The 23,588-nt window shown below is 34.9% G+C and overlaps 1 protein-coding gene across 2 annotated transcripts in view; it reads left to right on the top strand.

Annotated features, from left to right (window-relative positions):
- The window catches only part of SCYL2 (SCY1 like pseudokinase 2), a 58,251-nt gene that overhangs the window by 23,287 nt on the left and 11,376 nt on the right, over positions 1–23,588 (top strand). The window contains exons 3-12 of one of the 2 annotated variants that reach the window (XM_007165826.3): positions 3,071–3,228; positions 8,985–9,129; positions 11,804–11,953; positions 13,164–13,385; positions 14,497–14,613; positions 15,211–15,336; positions 16,267–16,443; positions 18,125–18,247; positions 21,459–21,572; positions 22,628–22,760. In XM_007165826.3, coding sequence (XP_007165888.2) covers positions 3,071–3,228; positions 8,985–9,129; positions 11,804–11,953; positions 13,164–13,385; positions 14,497–14,613; positions 15,211–15,336; positions 16,267–16,443; positions 18,125–18,247; positions 21,459–21,572; positions 22,628–22,760 — 1,465 coding nt within the window. The remainder of the gene's footprint in view (positions 1–3,070; positions 3,229–8,984; positions 9,130–11,803; positions 11,954–13,163; positions 13,386–14,496; positions 14,614–15,210; positions 15,337–16,266; positions 16,444–18,124; positions 18,248–21,458; positions 21,573–22,627; positions 22,761–23,588) is intronic. The other variant, XM_057557058.1, reaches the window with a different exon arrangement.

The following is a 23,588-nucleotide window of genomic DNA, read 5'->3' as shown; positions in this document are numbered from 1 at the left end:
AACTTAGATTTTGTTTTATTGTTTTGAGAAAGGAACATTGTCCCAAAATCACACACAAAAAAATGAAGAACATGATGCTTGGAGTTACCACCAGCCAGTCCTGAAAGACCCGTAAAATAAAGGATTTCAGGGAATGTCTGTGTTTCAAAAACCATCTCTGGTGGCTCTGAGGAATAGGTTAGTGGAGTTCATGATTGCTATTAGGGAATCCTAGACACATTGGTGTATACTAACTCAGATTTTATTACTTAAATTATCTTGTTTTCAGTGAGAGTTCAACTTTGTAGTTATAGTAAGCAAAGTAGCTTTTAAAAATTATAAATTAGGTCTATATCAAAAGACACAGCCTCCATTATGACAAATATTAATTTTTAGAAAAGATAATTTATTTCATAGCCTTTTTTGTTTAAAGATAGGCTATTGAGAAAAAATACTTTTTATTTATAGATAACTCTCTTTGCCAATGTATTTTAAAAACTGTGAAGTGAATAAACAATAGAGTGCCAAATGTTGCTTACATTATTTTGTATTTGGTATTATTTGTAATTTTGCAAAAAGAACCTCACATTTTAATTAGCGTTAACAGTTGTTGAATCTTAAGCGGAAGATATATTGGATGATTGCACTACCTCATTTTTTTTGTATATTTGAAAATTTTCATAATGAAAAGTTGAAAACGGTTTTAATTCAACATGATAATGAAATGCTTCTAGTAGTTGCTTATCTTTATTGACCATCAGTAGGCAATGAACATCTGAGTATCTTTTAGGTGAAGATCCTGTGGTGGGTACAGAGACACTTATGGCATGGTTTCTTTCTTCAAGAAGCTTGTAATATACATATAGGTATAGACGGATACGATTTTTATACAAGTGATATGTGTTAGCAGTGGGGGTAGTATAGTGAAGTAGTAGAGGAAAGACAAATTTAGAAATTAGATGATAGTCTATTCTGTTGAAAGGTTTCAAGGTACAGGCTAAGAGTTTTCTTTTAGGGAGTCAGTATGAGGCCTAAAGGTTAGTTAACTAGTCATTACTTTGTTGACATTGGTTAATTTTAATTAACTGATCCGAACAAAGAAAATCTTTTTAAGATAGTTGATAACCTGTTCTGATCTGTGTAGGAATCTTTCATTTTTTACCTAAAACAATAAATGAATATCTGAGAGAGAGTTGTGTTTTTCTTTTTCTTTATGAACTGTAATGTTCTGCCTTTAGAGTGGTGAATCTGTAGGAGCTCAGAAGTTACTTCATGTAATCTTTTTTTAAAGACTTAAAACATCTTGAAAAAATAAACACATTTAAATTAGATGCATTTATAAAATATGTTGGAACACTTACTAAAATAAAATTGTACGCATGAATAATGAGATGGGAACTTGAACTTGTAGGTCATTTGTTTTTAGTTCAAATTAATATCACATAATGCTCTTAGCTCCTGTTTGTTCTGTGTCTCAAAATGATCAAAAGAGCTAATATTTTGTGTTTGTGTGTGTGTGTGTGTATGTGTATATGTATATGCCAGGTTAACTTGTGAAAGCAATATATATATGAGTGCTATTTAAAGCTCTCACTCAAATAGTTTTCCTAGAGGCATATATCATGTTTTCCTAGGGTCTTATTTATTGGCCCTGTTATTTCTGGGGAGACAGAATGGTATATTGGCTAAGAAAGTGACCCCTAGAGCTGGACTGACTGGGTTTGAATCTTGATTCTTCATCTTACCAATTGTGAGATCTTAGATAATATGTTTATCTTTTCCACAGTGTCCTCATCTGTGAAGTGAGGATAATAACTTGTCTCATGGGTTGCTGTGAGGAGTGGAATAATTCCTAAAAAGTACACAGGTGCTTGGGGAATGGGGTGTTCAATTTGAGTTACTAAAATAGTCCCTTTACTTTATAACTTTTCAGAGGCTTACTCCTCTAAAATCCTTAACTCATCTATATATGTATAAGGAGGCTCCAACTTAAAACAAGTTTTGTTTTGAGGAATTTACTGATTTGGATTTCTGCAGTGAATCTCCGTTATGTAAATAGGTTGCCAGGCTAACTTGTGAAGGCAATAATCATAATGTAGCAAAAATAATTAGAAGAGAACAGCAATAAAATGGAAAGATACTGTCTTGGTATCAACTCAAAAGATAGTTGAGTAGTAGTAGGTTTAATTAAAAGCCTTTGAAAGAGACATAGAGCTCTGAAAGAGTCATTCAGAATCTTCCATAGAATTTTGGAGGGCTAGCATTGATTCTTTGCTAATTTTACTTCCAACTTTATCAGTTTTCTTTGCATTTATGATGGAGAGCTAGCAGCATCACTGATGTATTACGCAGTTGTAGTATATCACCTATCAATATGGCTATTTTTTGACTGATTTGTTAAGATTAGGTAACTGGATGGGAACTGTTTTCTTTGTGTAACTGAGAGAGAATGAAAGAGAGAAGGTGGTTAAGGAGGTTGTGTGCTTTTAATAGTATAAAATAAGCTGTGACTGATCTCAGAGAGGCGATAGGGGAGCCGTTTCCTGTGCTGGTAACCATTCCCAGTTACTGCCCTTAACAAGAGAAGAGAGAGAAAGGGTGTGGGTTATTCATATGTAAAAGATGCTTACAAATTGAGTTTTTGTATAAATAAGCACTCCCTGACATACAAGACGTTTCTTTTAAAAAGCATTTCAAGATTTCGTAGTATAATCCAGGGTTATCACTATGAAAAGCATTTTAAATTTTTTAACATTTTAACTTTTATTTGAATTCCGGTAAAATAAGAGATTACTACATAGGAGACAACACATTACACACAGTTTGTGTGTATCTCTGATACCAGAGTTCAAAGATGGAGATTTTCCTGTGTTCTCCTTAGATGAGGGTTCTTAGTCTCATACCTCTAAAAATATTTAAATTTAGTAATTATGAAGAAACCAACTTTTTAATATCAGAAAAGTATTACAATGGTGCTAAAATGCACCATTAGTTTTTAGTTATTTCTATTTGTAGACTGTTGTGACGCTCAAATAAAATTTTATTGCTTTTATATATTCTTGATTAATTAGTTACACATTTCTTTCATTAGGAAGTAGCTGTTTTTGTCTTTGATAAAAAGCTGATTGACAAATATCAAAAATTTGAAAAGGATCAAATCATCGATTCTCTAAAACGAGGAGTCCAACAGTTAACTCGACTACGACACCCTCGACTTCTTACTGTCCAGCATCCTTTAGAAGAATCCAGGTAAATTTTTATGAAAACTTACATAAGAGACTTCCTAAACAAATAGTTTAAAAAAAAAAAACTTTATGTTTGAAATCTATCTATACAGTATACTGTCAGTGAAAAGTTCTTATCAACTGAGTGTTGAGTTCTTATGGATTAGTTACTTCTTTGAAATTTATTTGCATATTCTATGTATATGTCTCTTTTTGAAATATTAATAAAAGTTTTCTTAACATTTGCCATGAGTCTGTATTTGTTTACCCTATGTTCAAGACTATAGCAGTCCAAATGGAAGATGTGAGAGTATAGAATACAGTCCCTGCCTGAAAGTAATTTTTCTTGTTAATTTGCTAGAATTCATTGCCCCCTTTTCATTGATTCAATATTCAGAGGCTATTTTTATGTGTATTCCAGGTAGTACTGTTCTAGACGTTTAACCTTTTACTATGTCCAGTATGTCAGTCCATAGTCCTCAGTTAGTCTACTATCTCTTTTTCTCAAGGTGCGCTTGGGAACTGTTGCTGAGAATGACAAGAAAACAGAATTTATGTTGTGTAATCTTAACTGGATCATCAAGCCTTGGTGCTTTTAATAACTCCTTTAGATACCCAGCTATATAAATCTTTTCCACATTACTCATAACCCCTAATTTATTCCTTCCTTCCTACTTAGCAGACTGTATTCCCCTCTCTTAAATCAGATCTTAACCAAATGGTTTGCCAATGCATTCTGTGGACCCTAGGATTTTAAGGATAAGGAAAGAAGAGGCAGGGGGAGGAACCTAGCTGGCAGGGGCCCAGGCTTCCCATCTCCCTTCAACCAGGACAGTTTGGCTTTTATCTATTTTATATTTTGGATTTCTACATAGTTCTTACTTTAGAATCTTCAGTAACCCACTGTCACTTACTCACTTCCCCCAAAGGCACAAGATCTTTTCTTTCAACCTAAAAGAAAAAAATATAATATTTACCATGTGAAAAACTGTACTAAATTTTTTATATTTGTTTAACTCATTTAATTCTCAACAACTATATAGAAGAACTGAGTATTGGAGCTGCTACTACATAAGCCACATAGTTATGGCACCCTGATTCCTGAGCCTATGCTGTGCCTACCCAGAAATACACTTATTTTATGTCTCTTATCATGATAATATTTTACTGCCCTTCTTTGTGTAAATAAACCCAGAAGAAGACTATAGTTGTTGTCTTCTTACATAACACTACTATGCACCCTCTATCTCAAAGTGGACTAAGTTTTGTTGGTCACACTTGTCCTGAGCTTTCCTGACTCCATGCTTGTTTGTGCTATTTCCTCTAGAGTGTTTTCTATCAGTAGTTATAGTGTCACCTATCAGAACCTACCCACCTTTGTTATTTTAACTTGTATTTCTTTTTTTTTTTTTTTTTAATATTCCATTGTATGAATATAGCACATTTTGTTTACCTGTTCATCAGTTGATGGGCATTTGAGTTGTTTCTCCTTTTTGGTTTTTATGAATACTGGTGCTGTGAACATTTCTGTACAAGTTTTTGTGTGGACATATGTTTTCATTTCCCTCGGGTGTACAACCTAGGAGCCAACTTGCTGGGTCATATGGTAACTCAATATTTAGCCGACTGAGGATAAAGTAGGATTTTTTTAAAAAATTAATTAATTAATTAACTTATTTTTGGCTGTGTTGGCTCTTCGTTGCTGCGTGTGGGCTTTCTCTAGTTGAGGCGAGGGGGGGCTACTCTTCATTGCGGTGCACAGCCTTCTCATTGTGGCGGCTTCTCTTGTTGTGGCACGGGCTCTAGGCGCGTGGGCTTCAGTAGTTGTGGCACGTGGGCTCAGTAGTTGTGACTTGCGGGCTCTAGAGCACAAGCTCAGTAGTTGTGGTGCACGGGCTTTGTTGTTCCGCGGCATGTGGGATCTTCCCGGAGCAGGGATCTAACCTGTGTCTCCTGCATCGGCAGGTGGATTCTTAACCACTGCGCCACCAGGGAAGTCCCTAACTTGTATTTGATCATTACATTTTAAGTCTCTTGAAGGGAGAAAGGCCAGTGTTTTATATCTTTCTCTGTCCCTACAGCTTCTTTTATAGTGATTTAAATATTATAGGACTAGGGCTTTATTGGCATTCATGAAGAGAGATAATTCAAAGATTACTTTAAGGCATTTTCATTGATAGGTTGTAAAAATTGCAGTAGCATGGATAGAAATAGGAACCCTTTAGGGAAGGAAAAAAATAACTTCTGGTTTTTAATGACTTAGTAATGTGGAGATGACACTGGAATCATCCAAAAGAAATGTGCTATAGAAAATAATCCAGGGACTTCCCTGGCAGTCCAGTGGTTAAGACTTTGCCTTCCAGTGCTGGGGGTGCGGGTTCAAACCCTGGTTGGGGAGCTAAGATCCCACATGCCTCAGGGCCAAAAAACCAAAACATAAAACAGAAGCAATATTGTAACAAATTCAATAAAGACTTTAAAAATGGTCTACATCAAAAAAATTTTTTAAATAAATAAAAAGAAAAGTAATCCAGGTGAAAGTTCAGAGTTGGTGATGTATATGGGGGTGAGTAAAATATAGGCAGTAATTAAAACCATGAAAAAAAATGAATTTCAAGAGCATGGGTCAAAAGAGCAGAGTAGTGAGGACAGAACTTGAAATGTAGCAGGGAAAGAAGAGCCAGCAAAAGAAATGGGAAGGATCATGTCGTATGACAGGAGGAAAATTGGCAACATGTTATGGAAGCCAAAGGAGGGAAGAAAGGACTCCCTAACACTGGGGACCACCGAATAAAAAGGAAATAAGGACTGAGAAGAATCCATTGCATTTGACTAGTGAGAGGTTGTTAGTGATATTCAATAATTTCAGTAGGATGGCAGTTTGGAAGCTAGAAAGGAACCCAGCAGAGAAGACATGACATTCACATTTATGTGAATAAAGTCCCATAGGAGGAACTCAAAGGAAATTTCAGGAGGATAGTTGCAAATCACTAATATACTGAGGTAAAGTGTAGGGAAATGAGATCATTCATGTTCGATGAACTTTACTTTTTCAAGATAGAACGTGGATAATAGATGAGTAGTAGGTAAAGGAATAAGGAGTTAATGGAATGAGGAGTTAGTATAAGAGGGCTATGAAGGGGTGTTCTTGAAAAATAAAAAGAGCAAGGTTAAATAAAGTATACTATGTATCTTTAGGCTATGAGTCTACAGAGACTTGGGTTTTCTATTTTTTCCTTCAGCTGACGACATAAGCAAGAGAGTAAAAGAAACCTGTGATGGCACCTACAGGGTTAATAAGGGTTTGCCCAGTAAAGGGTAGTAAGGGCGATAGTTTATTGTTGAGTTAGTAGGGAGAAAGACAGGAATAAAGTGTAGTCAGGACTGAATACTTCAAATTTGTTGATTAAAGATACTGGGAAGCTAGGTTAGATGGTGGTAGTAAAAGGGTAGGAGGTGAATGGCTAGTAAACAGCTACGGTTGGGGGAGGTGGTCCTTGAGAGAGGATATAGCCCTTCTGGTGTGTAACTGTTTGTAATGATGATGGAAATAAATATTCATGAAAGATAATAAGGCCTTCAAGCTTGAAGAATAATCTTATGAATATTGATATGACCAAGGATGATTTTGGGACAAGACAAAAAAGGAGAAAAATAAGGGTTGCTAAAATAAACGAGTCCTGGGAGTCACTGGAAACTGTAGAGAAGACTAAGGGGTTTTTGAGCAGTTTTCCTCCAGTGCAGTTGAGCAAACGAAAGCCTGTGTCCACTGTATTAATGAGCTTAGTGTGGGAGTCAAGAACAAGATCAAGATCATCATCTTTATTGATAACTGAGCAGGGAGGACAGTGTAACTTTCTCCTTCAACCTAAGCAGCTCTGTCTTTATCGCTCATACATATTGAACTTCTGCATATGCTTTCATTAGAAAAATGGGTTCAAGGTGAAAGAAAAGTAACTCAAGTATTACTGACAGAACAGCAAAAGGCATATTTGCCATTAAACAGTTACTGTCTAGGTGCAGAGGCTTGATATAGCTTTGTTACTGCACTGCCTTGTAGTTCTTCATTGCCAGAGCCTAAGCCAAAGTCCAAAATGTTAGGACTTGAATCTCAGACAGTTGGTAATTGCAATAGCAATTGTAAACATTTATTGAGCTTACATTTTAGTCAACATGCTATGTATTTTATATGCATTTGCTCATTTGATCTTTACAGTAACCTTTCAAGGTGGTCTTTTATCACCAGTTTACAAATGGGCAAAGTGAGGCTCAAAGTGTCCAAAGTCACCAACAAGGAATAGAGATGCTGGGACTTGAAGTTGGGTATTTGTCTTCAGAGCTTGAGCTCTTGGTCATTACTCTATAAGGCTTATTCAACCTTTATTGAATGTTTCTAATGCTGGGGGCCCGGGATCAATCTCTGGCTGGGGAACTAAGATCCCGCAAGCCGTGCGGCACAGCCAAAAAAAAAAAAAATCAAAGAACAGTAATTTTAAAAATTGGAAACTTGTGACACCTTTAAAAATGATACATAAAATAGATAAAAGCAAAAGTGCTCTGAGATTGAAGTAGTCATCAGGCTAGTCACTCCCACCGGCATCTGGACCTGGCTGCCCGGTCCTGAGATCTTCCACATGGACCTCCTGCCAGGGAGCTCCCCGAGCTCCAGGTGTGTCCATGTGGCCGTGCTCTGGCCAGGATGTCACATCTCCTGGCACGTCCTGCCCCTCAGCAACCTGGGGGAGCCCTGCTGATCCTCTGCACACGGGCTCCACGGTCACTCCCACTCACCCACCCAGAAACAGGAACACCCCCCCCGGCCCCCCTTCCCCCCCAGCACCGAGCACACACATGGCATGCCTGTCCTGGCAATGTGCTGTGGAGGACAAGTGGACATCAGGGCTTGCAAAGTACCCTAGGACAGTGGTCCCCAACCTTTTTGGCACCAGGGACTGGTTTCGTGGAAGACGGTTTTTCCATGGAAGGGGGTGGGGGGCGATGGTTCAGGCAGTAATGCGAGCGATGGGGAGTGACAGATGAAGCTTCGCTCGCTCGCCCGCTGCTCACATACTGCTGTGTGGCCTGGGCCTGGTTCCTAACAGGCCGCGGACCGTTACGGCCCCGAGGGTTGGGGACCCCTGCCCTAGAAGACACCACAGGATGCCGTGTTTCCCAAAGCAAGAACAAAAGGGTTTTCACATTGTTTCCAGGAGCAAAAGACAGTCCAAGAGATGCAAAAATGATGTGCCTCCCCGGGTTCCAACAGCTCACAAAGGTCCCAAGAGACATAATTCAGGACCCCTCCCTCACCCAGGTGTTTGCTCTTAACAGTGAAAAAAAAAAGTGACCGTCCCGTGGGAGCTGGAGCTATGCCCTGTCCCTCTTCCTGACTCATTGCTCCAGAGGTGTCTGTGGGAAATCTACAGGTTCCTTTGAGCATATTCTGAGATTTAGAGCCTTAGAAATAAGGGTAATATCATAGGTATAATGTAACGATATGTTAAATTAATTCATTGGTTTTCCATAAAGAATATCAATCATTCAAAAAGCACAGTTGATATAATGTTTATTTCCTGACTTTTTAAATTTAAAAAATGTATCACAACTGTTAAAACACTTAAAAGACTGAATGATTTATCCAGTGTAATTCATATACAAAGCTTCCTGACTTTGCTTTGTTGGCCTAAGTGTGTTATGTTAATGCTGAAAATAAATTTAAAATTGTCCACCTTCTTGTTGATAGTTAAATAGGACCACTAATATTTTTCTTTTTTAAAACAGGGATTGCTTGGCATTTTGTACGGAACCAGTTTTTGCCAGCTTAGCCAATGTTCTGGGTAACTGGGAAAATCTACCTTCCCCTGTATCTGCAGACATTAAGGATTATAAACTTTATGATGTAGAAACTAAATATGGTTTGCTTCAGGTATGTATTTTTATTCATCATGTGGATGGAATATTTTCCTTCAAAATTGTTTTTAGCCATTTCACATTTAGCTGTATAAAACTGCTTTATGTAAACCTTTAGATCTTTTCAGTAATTTAAAAATTATTTCTATGTTCTAGAATTTTTCTACAGTTTATTGTTGGGCTTAAATTATCTTTTTAATGTATGAAACATAACATTAGTAACCTTTGGAGAAGAGCACTTGTTGACTGGTGGATGTGGTGGTTCCTTTTTAATTTTTTTGAATTTTAAACCTTCACAGTGCATCCGTAAGTCCATCCACTTTTTCTGAGTTTCCTTCCCCTGCTTACCAAAATATCTTCTGCTTTATAGAGTGAATTTATACAGTAGATTCTTTGTTTTTGGGGGGAAGAGATCATTTTATTCATTATTTTTAACAATATTGTTAAGGCATAATTATTTGGCATACAATAAACTTCACATGTTTAAAATATACAGTTTTTTAAGTTTATAGGTGGAACCGTCACTACAATCAAAATAATGTACATATCGACCTTCCAAAATTTCCTCACACCCATTGTAATCCTTCCCTCCTGCTCCTTGCTGTCTTTCTGTCTCTCATCCCAGGAAGCCACTGACTACTTTCTGTCACTAAATCAGTTTGTATTTTTAGAATTTTGTAAATGAAATCATACAATATGTTCTCATTTTCTGGCCTGGCTTCTTTCAATCAATCTAATTATTTTGGTATTCATTCATATAGTTGTGCATATCAATACTTCTTTTATTACTGAGTAGTATATCATAGTTTGCTCATCCATTCACCTGTTGATGATCATTTGGGTTGTTTCCAATTTTGGGCTATTGCAAATAAAGCTGCTATGAACATTCATATACAGGTTTTTGTATGGATGTATGCTTTCATTTCTCTTGGTTAATTACCTAGGAGTGGAATGGCTGGATCAAATGGTATGTGTATATTTCATTTTTTAAGAAACTGAAAAACTGTTTTCCAAATGATCGTATCATTTTACATTCCCATTGCAGTGTATAAAAGTTACATTTTTTTCACATCTTTGCAAAACTTGGTATGGTTGGCGCTTTCAATTGTAACTATTCTTTTTTTTCGTGGGAGCTTAGTTCCCTGACCAGAGATTGAACCCAGGCCCTCTGCAGTGAAAGCATGGAGTCCTAACCACTGGACCACCAGGGAATTCCCTCAATTGTAGCCATTCTAATATGTGTGCAGTGGTATCTCATTGGAGTTTTAATTTGCATTTCCTTAATGAATAATGATGTTGAACACCTTTTTATATGCTTCCTTGCCATCTGAGTGTCTTTTTTGGTGACATGTCTGTTCAGATCTTTTGCTTATTGTTTAAATGGGTTGTTTGTTTTCTGTTATTGAGTTTTGAGATTTCTTTATATATTGTGGACACAAGTTCTTTGTCAGATACATGACTTAAAAATATTCTCTCTTAGTCTGTGGCTTATCTTATTCTCTTAACAGTATATATTTTCTAATTGTGGTAAAATACACATAACATAAAATTTGCCATCTTCGCCATTTTTAAGTGTACAGTTTAAGTACATTCACATTCTTCTGCAACCATCACTTCCATCCATCTCCAGAACTCTTTCCACCTTGCAAAATTTAAGCTGTACCCATTAAACAATAACTCCCCACACCCCACCTCTCATACCTCCCAGCCCCTGGCAACCATCATTCTACTTTCTGTCTCTATTAATTTGACTACTCATATAAGTGGAATCATGCAGTATTTTTCTTTTTGTGACTGGTTTATTTCAGTTAGCATAATGCCCTCTGGGTTCATCCATGTGGTAGCGTGTGTCAGAATTTCTTTCCTATTTGAAAGCTGAATAATATTCTGTTGTATGTATTTACCACATTATGTTTATTCATTCATTCGTTGATGGACACTTGGGTTGCTTTCACCTCTTGGTTATCGTAATACTGCTATGAACATGGGTGAACAAATACCTCTTCAGGACCCTGCTTTCAGTTCTTTTTGGGATATACCCAGAAGTGGAATTGCTGGATTCTATGGTAATTCTATTTTTACGTTTTTGAGGAACTGGCATACCTGGTACAGTTGGCCCTTTCAAATCCAGTTTTCACTTTTTGTTAACAAATTCCATGGTAATCTCAGGCACAAATATAAAATTACCAAATATTAATCCAGTGTGAGAATGAGTGAACATCAGTTAATGTTTGAAAACTGAGCACAATGGTATTCAGAAAAACTTAATTTCAATATGAAGTATAAATATATAAAAATATTAAGAATTAGAATCAAATTGATAAAGGTATTTCTTGATATTTACTGTCTTTAAGTAAGAAACCAAAGATTCTCTCACTTTTCAAACTCAGGAACTGAATAAATTTGGGTAGCAAAGTGCTTTTATTACTGTCTCTTCTTTTGCTTTTGTGCATATAGAAGGGAACTTAATAAATAGTTGTACTCTGTTTTTACAATTGGGTTTTTCTTGCTAATGCTTAGAATGCTCTGGCAACTGAGAATATCTACACTTTTGCATTTATGAAATTTAATTGTTACCTGACGTGTAAAAAATTTTTATTGGGAGAAGCAGCAAATTTGATTATTATGAGACATTTATTATTGTAATTGAAAGGAGTTTTATTAAAAATGTCTTTTATTTCCATTTACAGGTTTCTGAAGGATTGTCATTCTTACATAGCAGTGTGAAAATGGTTCATGGAAATGTTACACCTGAAAATATAATTTTGAATAAAAGTGGAGCCTGGAAAATAATGGGCTTTGATTTTTGTATATCATCGACCAATCCTTCTGAACAAGAGGTAATGAAGGTTTTATTCTTTTCATTTTTTAAAGCTCTGGAAATTTGTGATTGCATCTGGAATAGATTAGAGAATTTATAAGCCTGATAAATGTGTAGAAATAGGCTGTGTGGTACAATGGCATGTTTAAATGTATAGCTTTATAGAAAATTTCTAGTGTTCATTGTACCTACAAATATTTAGCTCATTAATTCCTCAGTAATGTTACTTGAGAAGAAAGTGCTAGAGTTAAGCAAATTTGAGCACTATTGGGTTAAGTAGATTTTTTTTTCCCTCAGAGTGTCAGATACACAAACAAACATTCTGAATCTCTAGCAGTGTTTCCCCAGCTTATTGGATCACAGAATCTTCTTTAGGGAGCATGATAACAATAGCAGTGATAATAATGGGTAACATTTATTGAAGCGCTTTTCTGAACACTTTTTGTGTATTTACTTATTATCCTCACAACGACTCAGTGAGGTATGGGAATAATACAGATGAGTAAGTTAGACTCATAGAATAAAATAATTTGCCTAAGTTTAGGCAGGTGGTAAGTGGTAGAGCTAGGATTTAAACCCAGTCTTTCTGGTTAAAAAGCACCTGTTACTTAGTGATTATGAAACCTGCCTATTTATACTTAGGAAAACACCGCAGTATTTCAAGTTTTTACAATGTAGTTGTTACCTTTAACAACCGTGCTGTGACCTAAAATATATTTCTAATTTAAGTAAATATTTTTAAGGGAAGCAGAAAGAATTAGTATTGGTTGAGTCTATACTATGCGTCAGGCACTGTGCTGGCTCTGTTTTCCATGCATTTATCTTACAACATCCCTTTGAACCTGTTAACTAAATCACATAGCTAGTTAGTGAAAGAACAAGGTCTCAAACAATAATCTATTTGAACTCATAAATTTGAAGCCTGTGTATCAGAAAACATAGGGCAGACCTTTCCATATTCATAATGCATTGTATAGTATAGTGATAATTTGTCTTCTGGGAGAGAGCGCCAATAATCTCAAAGTTATAAGACTTCTTATTCTTATCTCTTAACTTGTTTCATGCACTTTCTAGTTTTGGGATTTGGGGAAATTTAGAATTGAAAGTGATGGTGACATTTTTACTTGCATGACTGAGTATGAATTTAAAACTAAACTGTTACTACCTGACAGTGGTTTGCTTTAATTTAAATATTTAATCTATGTAATCCTTTTTCTGTCTTTTTGTAGCCTAAGTTTCCATGTAAAGAATGGGACCCAAATTTACCATCATTGTGTCTTCCAAATCCTGAATATTTGGCTCCTGAATACATACTTTCTGTGAGCTGTGAAACAGCCAGTGATATGTACTCTTTAGGAACTGTCATGTATGCTGTATTTAATAAAGGGAAAGCTGTATTTGAAGTTAACAAGCAAGATATTTACAAGAGTTTCAGTAGACAGTTGGATCAGGTATTTGCCTTTAAACATTTGCTTGCATTAAAAATGTATTAAGTGTTTGGTTTTTTTCCAAAATATGTTCAGAAAATTCTCTGAATTTTCTGAGATGAGTGTCTCATATTTTAAGTTTTCATAAAGTCAACTTAACAAAAGTAATTCTTAGGATTAATATTTGTTACTACAACTTTAATCATGGCATTTATTTACTAGAGTGAAAATTGAAATATGGTCTAAAGTACTGGGTGTTTTGTTTTAGGAATAGAGACAATTTCAGGTATTACAGATGTGTTTTAATTATCTTGCAACAGTAGAATTAGCCACTTGTTCAATCTAAAAATATATTTTTTAGTAAATTTCAAAAAGTTTTCTTTTTTTAAAAAAAATTTATTATTTATTTTTGGCTGCATTGGGTCTTCATTGCTGTGCGTGGGTTTTCTCTAGTTGGCGGCGAGCGGGGGCTACTCTTCATTGCGGTACGCGGACTTCTCATTGTGGTGGCTTCTCTTGTTTCAGAGCACGGGCTCTAGGCGCACGGGCTTCAGTAGTTGTGGCACTCGGGCTCAGTATTTGTGGCTCGTGGGCTGTAGAGCGCAGGCTCAGTAGTTGTGGTGCACGGGCTTAGTTGCTCCATGGCATGTGAGATCTTCCTGGACCAGGACTCGAACCCGTGTCCTCTGCATTGGTAGGTGGGTTCTTAACCACTGCGCCACCAGGGGAGTCCCTCAAAAAGTTTTCTTAGGGCTTCCCTGGTGGCGCAGTGGTTGAGAATCTGCCTGCCAACGCAGGAGACACGGGTTCGTGCCCTGGTCTGGGAAGATCCCACATGCCGCAGAGCAACTGGGCCCGTGAGCTGCAATTACTGAGCCTGCGCGTCTGGAGCCTGTGCTCCGCAACAAGAGAGGCCGCGATAGTGAGAGGCCCGCGCACCGCGATGAAGAGTGGCCCCCGCTTGCCACAACTAGAGAAAGCCCTCGCACAGAAACGAAGACCCAACACAGCCATAAATAAATAAAAATAAAAATTATTAAAAAAAAAAAAGTTTTCTTAAATGGACTATTGACAGTATAAATGTGTATCTTTTGAATATTTTATATTCATACTTAACATTATTACTCTTTTGAAGTTGAGTCGTTTAGGATCTAGTTCACTTACAAATATACCTGAGGAAGTCCGTGAGCATGTAAAACTACTGTTAAATGTAACTCCAACTGTAAGACCAGATGCAGATCAAATGACAAAGGTGAGTGCATATGAATTCCTGCCTTAGATGGAGGGACAAAAAATGAGTTAAAGTTGATTAAATGCATCTGAAGATTTAATCAGATATAGTCCCCAGATAACATCTGTATTCTTGAATGTATTAAATATTCATCTTCTTTTAATCTTAAAGAGTTAAACAATTTATGCAGGTAAGTGCTCTGATATAAAGTTTAAGATTTCAAATAAAGAGACCTAATAGTTACAGTTAGGCATGCAGAAGTTCTGGACACCCCAAGAATTCATAGCCCTCAAATTCACTCATATAACCAATGGATTTTAATGAATGGTACTGTTTATGCCCTCAAGATATTTTACTTAATCTTTTAATATTTTACTAGTTATATAAAGAAAATGTTACTGTGCACCTAACTCACAGGTACTGATTCTGAAAAACTGACCTTGAAAAGAAAAATAATTTATTACTTTCTTATTCTGATTTTTATAACTAGAATTTTTATTAAGTGGTCTTTAGCATTTTGCTAAATGTTTCTGAATATTTTTTCACCATAATGTGTCAGTTTCAGATATGAGAAGTACTTTAATACTTATCAGAATAATTCTATTTCTCTGTTTTTAGATTCCCTTCTTTGATGATGTTGGTGCAGTAACACTGCAGTATTTTGATACCTTATTCCAAAGAGATAACCTTCAGAAATCACAGTTTTTCAAAGGACTGCCAAAGGTTCTGCCAAAACTGCCCAAGGTTTGTTGTTGATCAGTTTGTTATTATAGTCAGGAGTATAGAATTTAAAATTTACTTTGACTTACTATAATAACCCTTCCAAAAAAAAAAAAAATGTAACTTTTGCCAGAGGTACATAAATGACTATAAAAGGCTACAGACTGAAGTCACAAAAGTTTAGTGGACCTTTTTTGTGTGGTCCAAAAATTATTAAATAGTGTAAAAAATTAGAAGGATACCACCTATGCAAAAGCAGCACTTGGACATTAAACATCAGAAGAGAAGTCCGTAAACTGTCATTGTGGAAATCACTGCCTCACTAGCAATTATACTGCTGTATTGATACTATTCTCTCCAATTCCTTTACTCTCCCTTTCTGGCTTATTAAATCGTGAGGATAATATGGTCTAAAAATATTAGTGAATGCTAAAGAAGCCATTGGCTGGAAAACTAGTAATTCCTTTGCAGAAATATCTCCAGTGTTGAATCTATCAGATATTCATTGGTTATGCACTGTTTGTCTAGCCCTTTACTTAGATGCTGTGGAGAATAAATGGGAAACAAAATACTGTCCTTGCTTTCAAGGGTGTTACAGTAAGTGTAGATAGGGTTAACATGCATGAAACAACAATTAACAGTGTGTGGTATGAATCATAAGTAATGAAGAAATTAAGAGGAGAACTGTATTAGTGAAACTAATTGGGGAAGATTTCCTAAAGGAAGGGTAATCATATGTCCCCCTTTATCTGTAATGTTCCCAAGTTATGTCTTTTGTCCTGGCATAATTAGCAATAGCACCCTATTTTACTCTCAAAAGTGTCCCAGTTTCAACTATAAATTATATAGTCACCTTACCCAAAGGGGTTGGAGATTTTAGACTTTTAACTTCAATGTTAATAGTAAAGACCTGATATAAAGATTAGTTTTATGAAAACATTTTTTGCCTTTCAGCGTGTCATTGTGCAGAGAATTTTGCCTTGTTTGACTTCAGAATTTGTAAACCCTGACATGGTACCTTTTGTTTTGCCTAATGTTCTACTCATTGCTGAAGAATGTACCAAAGAAGAATATGTCAAGTTAATTCTACCTGAACTTGGCCCTGTCTTTAGACAGCAGGAGCCAATCCAGGTATGTATGTAGATATTTTTTTTCCTGTTTATCTAGTTAGTCAATGATAACTATCATTGAAAAGAAAAGGAAAGGATATTTGACTTTTTAAAAATTGAGGTAAGTATGAGAGACTTTCTTTTCCATTAGTCAGAAGCTATTTTGCATATGTTTGAAGTGAACCATTCCTAAAATTATAATTGAACTTTGCAAATAAATGTCTATAGCTCTCCACAGGTTGCTGTCTCAGAAAACAAATTGTAATGAGATTTTGCATGTGTTATATTGTTCCCATTGCCTTATTGAAAGTTATAGGTTTAGGAAAATAAATATTTATTTTTCTCCTGCACTTTTAAGTATTTCTGGTTTTTTGTTTTGTTATTAAGAGTCTTTAATTTGTAGATGGTTTATGCCAGTTGTTTTTCTTTATTTTATTGCTAATAAATAGTTTCACCAGAAGAGGAGAAATGCTTCCAGCACCATGGAAGTAATATGTGTGTGTGTGTATTGTTAAGGGAAAATTTAATTAGTCTCTGATATAGACTCTATTAAAATATTTATTTGCCACATTCAAGGTAGACTTGGATTTAAAAGAGCAGTAAGGTCACATACCTGGGTTAGAATCTTGCCTTCTTTATCTCCTTGGACAGGTCATTACTCTCTTAAAGTTTCTATTTTGCTCATTTCTGAAATGTGAAAAGGGTTGTTGAAATTAAATGAAATTTTCTGGCACATGGTAAATATTATTAAGTTTCAGCTACTCCATGGCAAGAGCTTATTGGTAAACCATTGATTACCTGATTTAATGGTTTTATGACAGACTGTTTGTGGTCCTTCCATTGAAAGGAGGGGAACAGAAGGAAGTCTGTGGTAGTAAGACAGGAGTTCCCCTGCTTAAGGAAAGGGCAGGTGAGAGAACTGTAGGCTTCGAAGCACAGTTCTCCAAACATGGTCAAGGTGTCAGGAGGGAAAGGAGTGGAGTCCCATGTTCACTAAGCTATGCATCAGATAGGATCCTAAGGAACCTATCATCTGAGCTCTTATTTGCCTTCATTCTTTGTATTTTTTTCCCTTAGTAGTAGTAGTAGTAGTAGTAGTAGTAGTAGTAGTAGTAGTAGTAGTAGTAGTAGTAATCTAGCTAAAAATCCCTTCTGAAAAATTTTAACTGAGCCTTGACAAAACTAAGTATTCTGCATGGATAGAAGGGATAGTTTGTTCCTTATTACTTACGTATGTGGTGGCAAACAAATGATCAGGGACAATTGAAAATGTTTCTAGAATTTTTCCTGACAGTCCTTTTCATTTCTGTACCTTTTCTTCTCTTGAACTTCATAGAAGCCGAGTGATGGAATTTACTTCTTTGGGACATCTGACTTTGCTGCTCTCAGGCTTTTATTTTTTTACCTGGTAGCTTTGCAGGTAGTTGGTACTTGTGGGTGAGTGATGTATTACTGAAGATATGTGAGAGTTAGGAAATTAGTCTTTATTTAAATGTTTAAACTGAGAGCAGATGTTAAATATAGTGCTTCTAGAAACATAAGAGACTTGATTTATATGTTTTTGTCTTCCATGCCTTCAGGCTAGCAACATGGTGAGTGTCAAAATACATAACTTATTCTTTTGAAGCTACTTTAAATTTTGGCATTTATAAAGTGTCATAAAGATTCTAGACTTTAATACATTGTTCCCCTTTTCTATACAGATTTTGTTAATTTTCCTCCAAAAAATGGATTTGCTACTAACCAAAACTCCTCCTGATGAGATAAAGAACAGTGTCCTGCCAATGGTTTACAGAGCCCTAGAGGCTCCTTCCATTCAGATCCAGGTATAATATTCAATTTTTTTCCTTTAATGATGATTTTGATTCTTAAAGCAAAAGAAAGAAGTAAAGTACATTTTAAGTTTGTCATAATTTTTTTAATATAAAGCTCAGTAGTATTTATTAATCCATTGAATTGCATGATATATACTACTACTAGTGTGTTCACTCCTAACTAATTTGAAGAATCAATTGATGAATACCTGTATTAATAAAGTAAAATGATTTGTTGCTTTTACTTATCAGTAATGTACTATTATAGAAGGTTTGATTTGTTGTAGTTTGGATTGCTGTATACCTTCTTCCTAAATGAGTAATTAATATATGAATGAAAATGACAAAGATGTATGTGCCTTTTTCTTATGAAAGCGTTAAGTAGGTACTTCTCATACTCATAATTTTCTTTCATGTTTGGTAACTCAGTCTTCTATTCAGAAATGTTGTTCCTTTTGCATTAAAGTTAATTTGTATAGCAGGTAGGTAGAAAAGCAGATAGTAATTTAGTGTGACCATCCCTAATGCATTTATAGACATGCTTTTGTGTTACAAAAGTGCTGTTAAAACATCACATACTTTGCCAAACTTTTAGTTCTGTAAGTTTGCTACTAAAATTTTGGTTCTATGGGTTATCTGGAAAAAAATTTTTGGATTGCTATTAAAAGTATAATTTAGTTTGAGCTTTTTTTTCTCACTTTGGAAAATAAATACTTATGTTAAGAACATCTCACTGCATAAAAAGGTGTCATATTTAAAAGTTTATGGTCTCTTCACCAGTGCAAAAGTTCTAGTAAAGAAAAACAAAGAATTTTACTTTTTATAAGTTATTGACCAAAGCTTTTTTTAAAAAAAAAATGTGAACCTAATACCACACATATAAGGTCACTTGTTTGACTCATTTCAGTCCTTATCTAAGTTTTCTTTTATTCCAAGTTGTGAAGTTGATGTTAAAAATTTTCCTTACAACGTCATCTCTTGCTGCCTTTGTCCAAATGACGTGGAATGATTGGGGAAGGTACTTACTATTACTTTTAAGTGCTTTCCAAAGGAATTGTGAATTATAGCTTCTTGAAACATTCCCACAGGCCCTGTGTAGTCAACCTGGTTTTATATTCAGTGAAATTAGGGAGGAGAGGGAGGATCGAGTGATGTGAAAGGTCATTTTTCTTCCTAAGGGGGTTAGTTTGGCCAGCAAGTATTTTATTAAAATAGTTAATATATAATTCAAATTGAGTTGTGCACTTTGCCAAGTTTTAGAAACTAGCATTTCTGATATCATTCAATATTAAGTGTTTAGTCACCAGTCCAATTAACTAGTATCAACATTGCTTGGTAAGAATCTGATAAAGTTAAAGCCTATCTAAGCTTTGGGAGAGAGAGCAAGAGCAGGAAACAAAAATCTTTTCCTCAAGCTTCATGCGAGTTAGAAGGCTAGGAAGTAACTTCTGAGATTCATTTTTGGAATGGTATTTTTAAACTGAAGTTTGATTAGAACTATTTAAGAGGCTAGAGAGAGTTTAGAAAAGCATTTGGAAAAGTAGAAGATGGTTTACAAAAGTTTTAGGGTCATTAGAGGCATTAATAGAAATGTATATGAGAACCAGTTTTTAAAATTATTTACCTTTAAATAAACGTAGAATTTGTTTTCATTCTCCCCTCCCCACCACCAGTTACAGAGAAAGTAGAAAATAATAGGCAGAAGTTCCTGAGAATATGCTAATTGGACTTCCTTTTGTTTGTTTTGTTTTTTTCCATCTCCTGTTCTTAGGTTCTTTACTCTGTCTCCTCCTATGGTTCTCCCCTCCTCTAGCTAAGTGATTTAGACATAATTTAAGATTTCCCTCTTTGTAACCTACTGCTAGATTATATGGCATAGTGCGTGTGTGCAGTCAGTCTCTCTCTCTCTGTCACTCTGATATCAATTAAGGGCTGAACTTCCCTGTTCCCCTCTGGTAGCAGGAGCACAGTATCTCACTGACTGCTCATCCTTGCTCATTCTCTACCATCTGTGGAAAATAGTCCCTTAAATGTAGTTTGTATTTATTATCCTCAAGTTATATCACCTACTTAATTATTATACTTCTGAATAGATATTAATATTAACTCTTTTCTTTCTATCTGCCTTTTGGAAGTCTGGGGATAAGTTAAAGTAAATAAAATACTTGCCAGTATACTGATAACAGATTTTTAGTGGTTGATTCATTTCTATCTGCTAACCAAACATGAATGTCTTTAAGTTTACCAAATATCATCAATAACTCCCTCCCTGATATACATTTATACCCCCATTTTCTTCAGTAATCTCTTTTTTGCTTTCCTACAAGGATCATTCTGCCTTATAAGGTATCTGAGATTAGGTTCTTCAGCCAGTTAGTTCTCAAGCCATTTCCTGTTCTTTTTTTATCTCATTTAATCCTCCATCATCCCCCCTTTCTTCTGTTATCCTAGGAGTTCCCAGTTCCAGTCATTTACACTATGGCGTGGCATTAAGTTAACAAGAATGTTTTAAATAACTTTTGCTGTTTCTGTCATTTATATTTGCTTTAGTTTCAGAATTTAGAAATAGTTAAAAATATAAAGGAAATTAAAATCCTCTGTCAGAGATGCCCACAGTTAACATTCCCAGATATATCCTTCCAGTTTTTTTCCCTAAGCCTGTAGACAGATTTAAAAAATGGGATTATATAATAGTATCTTATTGCATTTTATCCTTGATATTGTTAAACAGTCTTTGAAAATATATTTTAAAATGTTTGTATTATATCCATCATGTGGATCTATGTAACAGCTAAGAAATTCCTTATTTAAGAGGAATAGTTTTACGTGACTTTGTACTTGATTTTCCCTTGTTGTGAAAGATAGCAAAACTTAGATGTTACTTTTTTTTTTAGATGTTCCTATTTTTAAAAATAAATGAAGAATTAATTGTGTTATCAGGGAAAGAAACTAGGAATGCGATCAGGGAATTTTGGTATATATGCTAGTTGTATGACATAGCGTGAATTTGAGCAAGGTCTTCTGAGCATGTTTCCTCATCTGTAAAATTCAAAATTGATAATAAGTATTTTTCTTTCAAACAGTTGTTAAAAAGATCAAATGATATACCATACATAAAAGTTTATTTCAAGCTATGTGACAAATTAGCCATGCAAATGCAAAATGTTTTTTAGTATGTGAGAGAGTCTTTCTCTAAGATTGATCTGATTTATATTCTTAATAGGAACTCTGTCTAAACATCATTCCAACCTTTGCAAATCTTATAGACTACCCATCCATGAAAAATGCCTTGATACCAAGAATTAAAAATGCATGTCTACAAACGTCTTCCCTCGCTGTAAGTAATCGCATATTAATTTTTGTTTTTCTTTCACTTCTCATTGGCTTAAATAATTTTCTTATTGTTTAATAACCCTTTTGTAGTTTGTTCATATATTTTGTCATGGCTATAAGTAGACTATATATAGTACTATGAAAGTGAGCAATAGCTGTAGTTTTCCCTGATATATAATTTTACAGTATTCCATCCCTGACATTACTCCCTGTCCCCTAACTTTGAGTGCGTCAGTAGAAAATTTGAGGAATTTTTTTCTTAATCCTTTTCTGCTTTAAGCCACAGTTTATTTTTTTTCCATCTTTCTTGCAGAAATGTGGTGCTTTTTGTTTTTTTTACCAACTAATTGTTTTCTGCTTTTCTTAGTTTATTTTTTTCTTTTTAAAAAATAGTTTTATTGATATTATGATCCTGACTAAAAGTATTCTATCTTAACAAATTCTAGCTAAAAAAGTAGGATGTGAAATATTTATCAAAATAGTCAAGATAATATAGATATCACAATTGATAGAATTGTGATAAAAGAGCTCCTAAATATCAGGTTTTAGTAACTGTATTAAAGATATATTTAGAAATACAAAACTTTATGTAGGACAAATATACTTTTCACATGTTGTTAAAATATTTAGTTTAAGAATGACTTGAACCTGAATTAGAGAAAAATACTGGAAGCCCAGTAAAATTAATCACTTGGTGGGAAAATTTAGTCCTTTTTTGTAATTCAGATGACCCCAAGGAAATATTCTTAGCAAACAAATGTGTAATAAAGCTTTTCAAATCCTAATTACTTTATTTAAAAAGATATAAAATTAAAATCATTCCTTACCTTTAGCTACCTAGTATCCTGGCAAAGCAATCAAAGATTCTTTCTGAAACAAGTCAGGGGAATTTATAAATATGTGAATTTTCTATATTAATAAAGGACGAGAGCTTTTAAACCTACTTTTATTCTTGAGGTTTTAACATATACCTATATGAAGATTATACTAATACTTAAAATATTTTGGTCTAGATTGCAAAGACTTTAAATGACTAATTCAGTTTACCTCTTTTAATAGGTACGTGTAAATTCATTAGTGTGCTTAGGAAAGATTTTGGAATACTTGGATAAGTGGTTTGTACTTGATGATATTCTGCCGTTCTTACAACAAATTCCATCCAAGGAACCTGCGGTCCTCATGGGAATTTTAGGTAGCTGAAAACTTAATGTCATTTGATGCTACTTTGTTTTACAATTATGCAAGTAAACTTTTCAATCTATAAAACCATTTTGTACTCTTTTCATGTATATAGCATTCAGTAACTGAAGAATGATGGGGTAAATGCCATGATGTAACTTTTCTTTGTGTTAATTTTAGCAAAAGCTGTAGTACTTGACATTTATAAAGGCATAAGATATTTGGGAATCCTGGCTTCACAGATATCATGATAGCATGTAGTTTTCTCTATAAAATGGTACTAAATAAGAGAGGCAAGCAAAACTACTTGAAATGCTGATACCAGTCTTAATAGTAATACCTGATGTTTATTTGGTACCTGATTTGTAACAGGCACTGTGCTGAGTCTTTTCTCTGCATTACCTTATTTTGTCCTCTCCAAAATCCAATGAGATAGATACTGTTATTTCTGTTTTACGGTAAGGAAACTGAGGCTCAGAGGAGTGAAGTAAGTTATTCAAGGTTATACAGCTGATAACTGGTAGAGCTGGTTTTTAATTTAGATATGTTTAAGTCTGAACAAATATTTTTCACTGCTAAGTGATGTGCCGATGAAGCATTATTGGCCTTACAGCACATTCTATCCTATCAGCATAATTACAAATCACTCTATAAAAAAAACTCTGAAATTGCCTATAAATAGTTAAAGCCCAATCTGGAAATGTTCAGGGTCTGCTGTACTAATAGAGATAGACCTAGCTGTGGAATCACAGAAACATTAACAAGTTACTAAACTTGAAGTTCTTTGTTAGTTTTGAAGAAAAACTATGTTATTCAGCCATGTATCTTTAATACCTACTCT

Source organism: Balaenoptera acutorostrata, chromosome 11 (genome assembly GCF_949987535.1).
Source record: "Balaenoptera acutorostrata chromosome 11, mBalAcu1.1, whole genome shotgun sequence".
Lineage (NCBI taxonomy): Eukaryota > Metazoa > Chordata > Mammalia > Artiodactyla > Balaenopteridae > Balaenoptera > Balaenoptera acutorostrata.
The sequence above is the reverse complement of the archived record's forward strand: the minus strand, read 5'-3'. Positions and strand labels throughout refer to the sequence as shown.